Source organism: Clupea harengus, chromosome 15, assembly GCF_900700415.2.
Source record: "Clupea harengus chromosome 15, Ch_v2.0.2, whole genome shotgun sequence".
Lineage (NCBI taxonomy): Eukaryota > Metazoa > Chordata > Actinopteri > Clupeiformes > Clupeidae > Clupea > Clupea harengus.
The window spans coordinates 17,181,533-17,194,032 of record NC_045166.1 but is presented as its reverse complement, the minus strand read 5'-3'; the positions used below and the strand labels follow the sequence as shown (position 1 = coordinate 17,194,032).

General features: G+C 44.4%; 1 protein-coding gene across 1 annotated transcript in view; it reads left to right on the top strand.

The window, feature by feature from the left end:
• Positions 1–12,500, top strand: part of LOC105907300 (protein eva-1 homolog C-like) — a 47,315-nt gene that overhangs the window by 5,760 nt on the left and 29,055 nt on the right. The window contains exon 3 of the mRNA XM_031581849.2: positions 7,378–7,521. Coding sequence (XP_031437709.1) covers positions 7,378–7,521 — 144 coding nt within the window. The remainder of the gene's footprint in view (positions 1–7,377; positions 7,522–12,500) is intronic.

Sequence of the window (12,500 nt, the reverse complement as noted above, 5' to 3'; positions counted from 1 at the left end):
TCCACTTAATTCACGCTCTTGTGTGTGTTTGAGTGCGGTATTCTGCTGATTGAGTGCAATGAGCTCAGTGTAGAGAAATCATCACATTTAGATGACAGCTTTTCACGTCTCTCCATAATGTCATGAGGTGAGTATGTGCACCTTGGCTAGGAGTGGCTCAGTGCTGATGTTTTTTCCTGTGCTCCTTAGCTAGGCGTGGCTCAGTGCTGATGTTGTTGTTCCTTTCTCCACCCCTACAAAACTGCCATTTATTGACCTGTCTGCCCTGCAAGTAGCTGTCAAGTTCCAGGAAGGCCTGTTAACTTAGATGACGAATGTTGGGGCTTGTGTAGCCTTGGTTGCAGGTCCTGTGTACGGGGTGTGTGTGAGTGTATGTGTGGGGTGTGTGTGCATGGGGTGTCAGTGTGTGTGTGTGTGTGTGTTTGTGTGTGTGTGTGTGTGTGTGTGTGCCCTGACATGTTTCTTTGCCCCTCTCCTCTTGTCTAATCACCATGGCAAGGGGAATCAAAGACCAGGTTAATGGGCCGCCGTCTGTTTCTCTTCTTCCTGTTTTGAGCCGGAGCAAGAATCTAAACATGATACCAGCAGGGAAGGAAATCAACCCCGTCCCCCCCCCGTCCCCCAGGGACGCCTCTAAGGGCCACAGATCAGCTCTGAACATGAAAGGGTGGGTGGGTGTTCATGATCAGTCCTTTCCTCCACATCCATCTCCATTGACCTGCATACTTAAGGCTAGATAGCCCGTCGGTTATTCCGTTATTGCCGCCACACGTTAACCAGGCTAACAGACTTGTCTCTGAAGACGGAGGACTCTGTAACATACCAGAGAGCCAGGCTGGAGCAGGACTACAAGAGCAGCCTTTGTTTCAGACCTGGCCTCACAGCAGTGTTTAAGTGCTTTATTGATTTATAGGCCTGTAATCGGATCCAGTCTTATCTATTTAGTGCGCTGATATGATTGAATATCACTCTTAGCTATCTGTTTTGTAATGAAGTGCACTGTACTGTTTTCACCCTTGCAATAGGGCGGAATCGCATTTATTTTGGTAATGTGTAGTCTGTAAAACATAGTTCAAAAGCCTGTTGGGGCCTCATTGGAGCAGGGGATGCACCCAGCCTGCACAAGAGCCTGCACCATAATAACCTCATAATCCACACTTTAAAATTATCTATTTTGTTTATCTTATATTGTTGAGCTATGATATAGTATGTTCAAAACAAATGTACATTTACATTTACATTTAGCAGACGCTTTTGTCCAAAGCGACATACAAGGGAGAGAACAGTCAATCTACGAGCAATAGAGACCTAGTGTAACAATAAATACTACTTTACATAAGAAATAGAAAAAAGAAGTGCAGGAATGCAACTGCTGTAAGAGCAAGTTAAGTATTAGTCGAAGTGCCAGTTAGGAAGTAGTGGTGGGGGAAAAAATCGATTCTGTTCAGTATCGCGATATTTTGCGCACGCAATTATATCGATACAGTAGCGCAAAGTATTGCAATATTTAATTATATAATTATGTGTTTTACTTTCGGGTTTTCTCCATTGTTTTTCTCAGAGTTTACTCTGATAATATTACATTTGCATATTACATCCACAAGGTGGCGCTTGTTGCGGTGCTTTGTTGTCGTGCATTCAACAGCAAATTCAAATGAAAATGGCTTCACCATCACAACCGGTTGTACACGGTTTGTATCAATGTAATGTTAGCGAATGAGGGGTGAGAAGCATACCTTTTAGCTTCGTTTGAAGCGTACCTTTTAGCTCCGACATTGGACTTTCAAACAAAACGTAAAGTGATCAATAATGGGAGACCAGATTTGAGAAATGTTTAAGTTTAATAGAATCTTCTATTTTCGCGGTCAAGGTCAAATATAAGTGTAGAAGAAAAGCAACGGCAGAACAAGCATAAACCCGACCGTTGGGCTCTCGATGGGATTCATTGAGGCAGAGGTAGCCTAGTGTTTGCCTCCCCTCTGTGTTTTTTCACTGTGGTTTTATGTCCGATCAGCAGGACTAAATAGGTTCTACGCATGCGCTCATCCCAGTTTGTGAGGGATTGCGCAATCTGAGATGAGGCACAGCTCGTCGCTGCCTCACCGTCTCAATGTCTCCTGTCTGTTTGAACAGGACATGCGCAAATTCAATGATTTGATTATATCAAATGCTCAAAATGATTGGAATCATGCAGATATTACATTTATAGCACAGATCAGTAGAGAAATATTAATTTATTTTATCATATTTTTTATTTTTTTTACTTTCACTCTGCCTCCCCTGACCGTGCGTCCGTGATGCACTTCGTTGTGGATAAGTAAAGCCTATTTTGCTACTTTTTTGTAGTCCTGGTAATCTTTTGTTTGGCATGTTGGTAAGGTTATTAAGAGGACAATGGTTTTGGCTTTACTGAATGTTTGTTTATTAATTACTTATTTTTCAACAAATAACTCATTTATAATTACAAAGAGGGAAATTATGAACTTTTTATCGCAACTTTCATTTGCTCCCGCAATTTCATCAACAAACACCTAAAAAACACAGTAACTTTCATCACAACATTTTGGAAAAGCTCCCGCGAAATCAGGATTTTTTGTTTTTGCACTTGTTTTTAATGTGTAGAAGATAATGTTGTGCACAGAATTAAATGTGACATTTGAAGTGAGTTGAGCAGTCTTATTTTCCTAATTTTTTGTAATGCCTTCTGAATAATATGGGGGACATGAATCGCAATATATCGCAGAATCGAATCGCAATACTTGCTGTATCGCAATATGTTAAGAATCGCAATAATATTGAATCGTGGCCCAAATATCGCAATACTATCGAATCGTCACATTTTTGCCAATTCCCACCCCTATTAGGAAGGGAGGTGCTCTCTGAAGAGTTGGGTCTTCAAAAGCTTCTTAAAGGTAGAGAGGGACGCCCCTGCTCTGGTAGTGCTAGGCAGTTTGTTCCACCAACGTGGAACTACAAATGAGAATAGTCTGGATTGCCGTACTTGCACAGACGACAGTGCCAAACGACGCTCACTAGACGAGCGCAGCATCCTGGGTGTAACATTTGCCCTTACAAGAGCATTTAGGTAGGTGAGAGCAGAACCAGCAAGCACTCTGTAGGCAAGCATAAGTGACTTGAACTTAATGCGAGCAGCTACAGGCAGCCAGTGGAGCTCAATGAGTAGTGGGGTGACGTGTGCCCTCTTTGGTTGGTTGAACACCAGATGCGCTGTTGCGTTCTGGATAATCTGTAGTGGTTTCACCACACATGCCAGCAGGCCCGTTAGGAGGGCGTTGCAGTAGTCAAGGCGGGAACTCACCAAGGTTTGCACCAGCAGCTGGGTGGCATACTGGCTTATACGGCCTGATTTTGCGGATGTTGAATAGTGCAAAGCGGCACGCACGGGAGACAGAGGCGATGTGGTTAGTGAAAGTCAGTTGGTCATCAATAATGATCCCGAGGTTTAGCCCTTTGGTAGTAGTGGCACCTCTCCGCACACCGGCAGTAATGGCCCGCCAGCAGCCGCTCTCTGGAGCCTGTGGTGGGCACCCTGAGAGGGGTCGAGAGGGGTCACCTCTAGGGGGGTCACCTCCAGGGGGGTCACCTCGAGAGGGGTCACCTCCAGGGGGGTCCCTCTGGAGAGAGACTTAAGTGGATTGGGTTTCAAGGTTCCCATGCACTGGCAGGTTCTGGTGTGTGCATGTGGCTGTTGGACATTCATCACTTTCACACATATCACTCTCCTCACACCTTCACCTACACACACACACACACACACACACACACACACACACACACACACACGCATCACACACACACGCACACGCACAAGCATACAGTGGGCCTTTGCGCAACCATTGTGAGGAGTGCGAGATCAGATGTCCTGGCATTGCTACCTATGTGAGGTGTTACAGTGTCTTCTGATGTTTGTCCAGTGAACAGACAAGCAGAACAGACAGAAATTGAGGAGCTTCACTTTGTCCTTACCTTAAGTGTCATGATCATTTATGTGGCATTTCTGGGAAACATTTATTTTCCAAGGAACTCAAACGACCTTGCCAGAGACTCTGTGCTGTGATTAAAACAGCTCATTGTTCCTGTGTGTGTGTGTGTGTGTGTGTGTGTGTGTGTGTATGTGAGTCTGAATAGCCTGACTCACACACTCATATTGTGATTAAAATTTTCTTTTGGTACATACGTCTACTTTGATTAACGTTGCTCTGTGGACATTCTAATGTCCACAAGATGGCACAAGACCTCGTTCTTCTCTTCGAGAAGAGAGCAAATTTACCACTCCACGATGGCTGTAGAGAATCCCAGTATGCAAAAGGAAATATATATGAGAAATAAATCACAAAATATCGCAGAATCGAATCTCAATACTATACATTGTTGTGTTTGAATGTAACGAATCGCAATTATATCGTTTTGCGGCCCAAATATTGTGATAGTATTGTATCGTCACCTGTATCCGATTCCCACCCCTAGTTAGAAACCAAGGAAGCATGGTGTATGCCACAGACAGACACAGACACGGTCACAGACAGACACAGACACAGACACAGACACAGTCACAGACAGACATAGACACAGACAAAATCCAAGTGTCATCTTAATGCCATCTTCCTTTTTCGGAAACAGCGCCGTTCATCACCACATGCCAACCCCCCCTGACCCCCCCAATTCCATCGTTTACCTCAGCGGAAGGCTATTTAACCTTTGAACCCTGGCCCCCATCTGTCCTGAATGGTGCTGACAGGTTTCCACGGTGGTGGTGGTGGGGCGGTCACCGGGGGGGACCTCGGGGGGCTGTTCCACCGTGCGCCTCTCATGTCTGCTTGCCCGAGTGCGTGACTGATCTTAAGTGTCACCTTTCAAAGCTGACCAGAGTAGCTGTTTGTGTTTATGTTTTTTGGGGGGGAGGGCCCCGTAATGCTTCTCTAGGAGGGGGGAAAGGGAACTAGACATCCCAGAGTGTTTTGGGGCTCGGTGGTTGAAGGGAGGGGGGGGACGGGGGGGCGGGGGGGTGGTAGTAGGGCTGAGCGATTAATTGCATTTGCGATAAAATCGCGATATGATAAAACGCGATTTTCTAACCCCAACGTGCGCGATTACAACGTGGTCTAAAAAAAAAATTGATTTTCTTAAGATGGTACATTTTGCACACAGTGTTTCAAAATGCCTTGTGTTTATACTTACAATGACTTTGTTTAAATTACTTAAATGCACAGTGACAAAGCCACCGATTTGTTGTTCTTGTTTCTGTAATGAGCAGTTAAATAAAAATGTAAAATGTGGGAAAGAATATTTTACACTAAATGTATCTAATATTGTGTTGGTCATATTTAAATCATTCATTACGTTTTGTTGGAAAAAAAAGAGGATAAAATAAAAATATAAAAATCGCATATTAAATCGCAATCGCAATATTGGGGGGAAAAAAATCGCAATTAGATTATTTTCCCAAATCGTTCAGCCCTAGGTGGTAGTAATGATCTATAAACTGCTGGGAGTCAATACTTGTGTGATTTCACACTGTCCCTCAAAGTTCACATGAAACTACACAGGGCTCTGGTGTTGGGTTACCTGAGCAGATTCTTTGTGGTTGCAATCACTGTTTTGTGTGATAGGATGTATGTTGGACATTTCTATCCACGTTGTTTTTTTCTAGAACAATTTTTCTAGAACAATCAAAGGTGAGATTGGAAGTTGACCAATAGAGTTTGTACAGATCAGAAGTGTAGAGGGTGCCTTTATGTCATGCTTGTATTTGTGGCCCTTTGAGGCTCTGGTCATGTTAGCACAGTGATTTAGCATGCAAGCTACAGAGAGGTTTCCGGAACCAGTCTGGTACCTGAGGCCCATCACTGAGGCACTGACAGCTTAGCTCACAGTCTGAGGTGTGCGCAGGTGCCCCCGCTCAGGTGTGAAGACACAGGTGGGGAGAGGGCGGGGCCAACATGATGCTCAGTGGATGATGGATGAGCCGCCCCTCTGTCAGAATGACGGGCAGCTGCAGTTCCTCCCCTTAGGTCAGCCTTCCACAAGGATTCAATGTCACTCAAGCAAAAGCAGCCAACAGTGTGTATGTGTGTGTGTGTGTGTGCGTTTTTGTGTGTGCGTCTGTGTTTGTGTGTGTGTGTGTGTGTGTGTGTGTGAGTGTGGGGTGGTCTTCCAGGCGCACAGTCATATACACGCATTTACACGCACTCTCTCGCGTGTGCACACACACACACACACACACACACATACATACATACACACACACACACCCACACACAGTTACTTTACTGAGGTTTTGTAGTGGTTAGAGCTGTATGAATGGGTGCTTTTGTCTTCCTGCTACCTAATGGTTTGGTGTACATATCAGTGACTCGTGTAGCTGCTGTACGCTCCAACAGGATTCCAGATCCATCCGTCACCCTGACATTTCCAACCAGCCCTGTGCACACTCAAGCACACACACACACACACACACACTCACACACATACATAGACACACACACACACGCAAACACACACCCACACACACGCAAACACACACACACACACACACACACACACACATACACACACACACACACATATACACGCACACACACACACACACACACACACACACACACGCACAAACACACACAGAGCACAGTTTTACCTGAAGAGTAGTGAACACACCCAGAGCTTACCTGCATAAGAACACACATTATTCGTTGAAAGATGATGAAGCACTTTTTAAAAGGTTTAGCAGTCAGAAGACAAGACAAGACATCTGACATGTGACAAGAGTTCATCTTCCTCAGTTTCAAGAGGTTTGGTGTTACTGCCATTCTTTAAAATGGTGTATTTTGAAAGTCTTTATCATGAATGTAACTAAAGTGGAAAGAGGTTCTGAACATAGTGCTCATAGTTTTGAAGTGATACAAGACATACATACTTAAATATAGGCTGATATACTACTTTCACACATTGCACATGAGATGACATTCACACTATTCCATGCTTGATGAGGATATCACCCCAGCTTATAGCACTTATAGCACAGCCGAGGTAATGTATACACTGTCGGTAGATTAACATGACATGCTTCAATATGCCCTACAGTAATATAACTGTATCTATTACCATTTTTGTATACCTCTGCAGTTAAACATGCATTACTCATCGATAAGGAATCCTCATGTTAATAACAGTGTCAAAGATGGGGGATGTGGCCATAAACAACATATTAGCAATACAATGGACATAATACATTGAACAAGAGCTTTATTCCTGAAAGTTGAGCCTCCATAATATATCCCCTCTTTTCAAAGCAGTAGCACATCAGTAGTGTGTTGGTAAGAGTAGCACCACCTGAGTTGGACATCTCCTCTGTTACAGACTGCCAATCAGGTACCACCCTCCAAGTTCTGACATCCCGTTGCCAGGGGAAACAGAGCTGCAGCATCCGAGCCTCCTCCCGCGAGTTCGGGGACCCGTGCTACGCCGGCACCCGCAAATACCTCAATGTCATCTACACCTGTGGTGAGTCTGTGCCTGTGTTACTGTAACTCATCTCCACCTGTGGTGAGTCTGTGCCTGTGACTGTAACTCATCTCCACCTGTGGTGAGTCTGTGCCTGTGACTGTAACTCATCTCCACCTGTGGTGAGTCTGTGCCTGTGACTGTAACTCATCTCCACCTGTGGTGAGTCTGTGCCTGTGTTACTGTAACTCATCTCCACCTGTGGTGGGAACCTCATCTGATCCTAAGCCAGGCTGGGTCTATGCGTTCTGATCCACACTTGTCCAGTAGCTCTTGTGACAGTTTGAGAGCGCCTGACAACTAGAGATGTTTGGACTGCTAAGTTGTTTGATGGTTAGTTCTGCAAAGAGCCACTAGGTGGAGACACTTACACAGGATCGTTTCTGTTGGAGGAAGATTTTCTTCTCTTTTTTTTTCTCTGTGTCTCTCTTTGTCAGTTTTTCATTCTCTTTCTCTCCTTTTCTATCCCTCCCCTGTGAAGTTTATGGATCTCTCTGTGGTTAACACCCCCCCCCCCCCCCACACACACACACAACATTAAGAAGGCACCCTGAAGCCATAGCTATATTAATGGATTAGCGAGGCAGCTCACTGACGGAAGTGCTGTGTGAATGGAGCTGGAGGGGGGTGGGGCACTGTATCATAACATGTCTTTCTCTACAGGCTTGCAGTCTGGGCAAATGCAGCATGTCCAAACCACAGGACAGTGTGAATCTGCCCAGTGTGTGGGAGACAAACTATGACATTATTACTCTTTGTGTGCGTGTGTGAGTGTGTGTGTGTGTGTGTGTGTGAGACAGACTATGAAATGATTTCTCTTTGCGTGTGTGTGTGTGTGTGTGTGTGTGTGTGTGTGTGTGTGTGTGTGTGAGACAGACTATGACATTATTACTCTTTGTGTGTGTGTGTGTGTGAGACAGGGATAGATTTGTCAGGCAGGCATCCATTAGTTTACAGTAGATACAAACATGTGTGTGTGTGTGAGAGAGTGTATGCCTGTAAATGTGTGATATGTGTTTGACTTATATCACGGTATTCATCGTTTATATGAAGTTAATACATTTAATACTATTGTATCTTTCCCGTAGCAAAAACACATTCCAAAAGTTTATATTAAAAAAAGAAACATTTCAAAGACTCAAAGACGATCAAGTAAGTAAGGTTCGAAAACAATTCTTCATTAACATTATAAATATGAAACACGGTTTAAATTAACAGTTTCAATAAAACAGTTGTCGTAACGGGGCCCCTAATAACGAGCACAATTTACTCTGTATGACTGAAATAACTCAAATCAGGAATCTTAAACTTTAATGAAAAGTAATTTCCCTGGACGTCCAGGTGCATATCATGGCATTTACTTTTGGACACATTTTAGGTGATGTAGTTAGGCTACTCTGTAGGGTGTGTCACCTATCAGTATTTGCATGTTATTTTGTCGAACTTTCCAGTATTTGCAATGGCAAACTCTGAACAGCGGCATCATTTCCACCAGTGGCCAAAAAGATTCGTTCCATTTAAAAAAAAAAATCTTAATGAGATTATTAAAACAGATTTCACAGTTTGCTGGTTACCTAGCTATCTCATTTGGTAATTGTAGGCAAGGGCTTTAAGCAGATTACCAGTAGCTGTTGTGGAATTCTCTGGAATTTTCTCTGGAATTCTCTGGCAGCCAAAATTTTGGAAATTTTGTATGCTTTATTTCATGCTTTTGAAAAATATTCTGGTATTGATGGCAAAATTCATGTGGTGGCATGACATAATACCGTAGACAACTATGATTCCGAAATACCGCCCACCCCTAGTGTGTGTGTGTGTGTGTGTGTGTGTGTGTGAGACGAGTGTGTCTGTGTGTGTGTGTGTGTGTGTCTCAGCTAGTTGGGCCCCTTAATGTGCAGTTGATATCCACTGCAGTGGTCTGTGAGGCTGTCGTAAGGGTTTAGGATCGTAGACATTCAGGCCTGTGGTTCCTCCTAGAGGAATCACATACTGGCAGACGTGAAGTCACCCCCAGGGTGTGTGTGTGTGTGTGTGTGTGTGTGTTTGTTAGAGCGAGAGAGAGAGACAGTAAATCCTGGTCAACAAATCCTGGTTTGTTGTTTTAAGATGGTATCTTTAATGTGTGTGTGTTGATACTGGAAGAACAGTCAGCAGAAGGGCTTCACATATGGTAAGACCATGAATGTGTACTGTATCTTTATATGTGTGTGTTTGTGTATGTGTGCGTGTGTGTGTGTGTGTGTGTGTCTTTGTGTGTTTGTGTGTGTGTGTGTGTGTGTGTGTGTGTGTGTGTGTGTGTTTCCCTCGTGTACAGTATAATTATGTGTATGTATCTCTCCCTCTCTCTACATTTCCGTGTGTCCTCTCTTCAGTCTTCTCTCTCGTCTCTTCCATCACACACGCTCAGCTCCAGACCGACTGCAGTTACTCCACTGAAGTCACACAGGGTCTCGCTCCTACAACACTGACTGCACTGCTAAATAAGCCTGAACCTCAGCACAGATGTGCATTAATCACACACACACACACACACACTCGGACAAACACACACACACTTAGGAACACACATTTTAGTGTTTACTGTCATCAATCACAAAAGCTGAGACACATACATGTGCATACATGTATGCACACACACACACACCCACATGTGCTGTGGTGATTTCCTGCACTGGGTCAGAGTGTAAATGATGCTTGACGCTTTTGCTTGTCCAGAGAGTGTATGGTCACAGTAAGTGTGTTTGTGTTGGTTGATTGATTGATGAGTAGGCTGGAATATGTATGTGTGTGTGTGAGATAGAGAGAGAGAGTATGTCTGTGTGTCTGTGTGTGTATGTGTGTGTGTGTGTGTGTGTGTGTGTGTGTGTGTGTGTGTTTGTGTGTGTGTGTGTGTGTGTGTGTGTGTGTGTGTGTGTGTGTGTGTGTGTGTGTGTGTGTGTGTGTGTGTGTGTGTGTGTGTGTGTGAGAGAGAGAGAGAGAGAGAGAGAGAGAGAGAGAGTATGTCTGTGTGTATGTGTGTGTATGTGTGTGTGTGTGTGTGTGTGTGTGTGTGTGTGTGTGTGTGTGTGTGTGTGTGTGTATGTGTGTGTGAGAGAGAGAGAGAGAGAGTATGTCTGTTAGTGTGTGTGTGTGCTATAATTAGCATTACTTTACCCGTGAAGAGAAAATGGCCCATGTCACATTTTAGTTTGGGTCTGGCCCATCCATCCTGTGGAGTTGTGATCCCAGTACAGGGCTCAGAGCAGCCGACCCAGTTGAGCTCCTGTTGAGGCCTGCACCTCTTGCCGCTGAGGTCAGGCTGTGAGTCAGTACCCCAGCCCTGGAGAGGAAGGAGTGGGTTGCCATTAGAGATGAGATTAGAGATGACGGCCCACTCTTTCCTCTCCATGACTGGGATACTGATTGATGTATCCCACCACTACTACTAAGCAGTACTAATGCATAACTTACAGTGAGGACCAGTGGGCGGATTTAGTTGCAGTGGTGTGTGTGTGTGTGTGTGTGTGTGTGTGTGTGTGTGTGTTTGACTGTATGTGTATATGTGTGCGTGAGTATATTGTTAAGAGGTTGTTTGTCATTATGTGGATCGCTGGAGGAAGATAGCATGTGTGTGTGTGTTTGTCTGTATGTGTATATGTGTGTGTGAGTGTATTGTGAAAAGGTTGTTTGTGTATGTGGATTGTGTGTGTGTGTGTGTGTGTGTGTGTGTCTGTGTGTGTGTGTGTGTGTCCATGTTTCTTTGATGTGTGTAAAAGAGAAGAGCGTAAAAGGCAGACTGAAGTGGACTTGAAGTTGACAAGTTGGTATGTGGGATAAGCAGCCATAATTGTAGACAGGAAATGGATTAATTAGAGCTCTTAAATGCTTGAGATCACACAGAAACAAACTATCACTCTCTCATTCTCTCTCGCGCTCTTTCTCTCTCTCACACACACACACACACACACACACACGCGCACACACGTGCACACACACACACACACACACCTGAACACTCAAGAACAGTGAAGACCCAACCTACTCCCCTATATTGGGTTTTCGCCCCCCCACCCATTCAAAGTGACTTTGAGCCATTACGATATTTACTTAGGTGCAAGTGTGTGTTGGTGGGTCTGTGACTCTGTCGTTCTGTATATTTATGCACGAAGGGAGATTCTTGTGTGTGTGTGTGTGTGTGTGTGTGTGTGTGTGTGTGTGTGTGTGTGTGCGCGCGCGTGTTTGTGTGTGTGTGTGTGTGTGTGTGTGCGTTTGTGTGTCTGGGATTTGTGTCGCCTGTAGCAACACAGGCTCTCAGGTTTTATGGCTTTACACACTCTGACACCCTTATCAGCAAAGCCAAAATGCCGCTGGTCCTGTTCCACCGCTAATGGGCTCAAGATAAGATAGAGAGACAGGACAAAATTGAGAGAAAGAAAGAGAGAGAGAGAGAGAGAGAGGAACAGAGAGAAAATCAGAAAGAACAAAAGCGAGGGAAGAGAAAGATTGACATTTCAAGATTCCTTATTTAAGAAAAAAAAAAAGCTAAATGAATCGATCCATATCACCTGTTGAAAAACAGTCACTCTCAAACCCTATTTCTCTGAACAGAACAAAACCACAGTGAACTTCAGGAGAGAAAGAAAGAGAGAGAGTGAGAGAAGGAACAGGACAGAGTCCCTACAGACGTACTGCAGCAACACTAGAATAATATCCTGGGGTCACAACCTTTTCAGGAAGAAGGGCCAGGCAGTGGGGGTGGATATCCACGTTATGTGACCTTGTGACCCCCTGGCTTGGTGAACATTCTACATGGCTGTGTGTGTAACGACACAAGGGTCCTTCCGAAGGGTGTGTGAGAGTGCCCTTAAAAGGAAGTACATTTGAATTGGGAATAGAGGTACGACTACCTCTCCCTTATTCTCTCACTCTTTTTCTCTGCCTATCTCCCCCCCCCTCTCTCTCTTTCTCATGGAGTTAGTTCTTAGCACTGAATGTGTTCC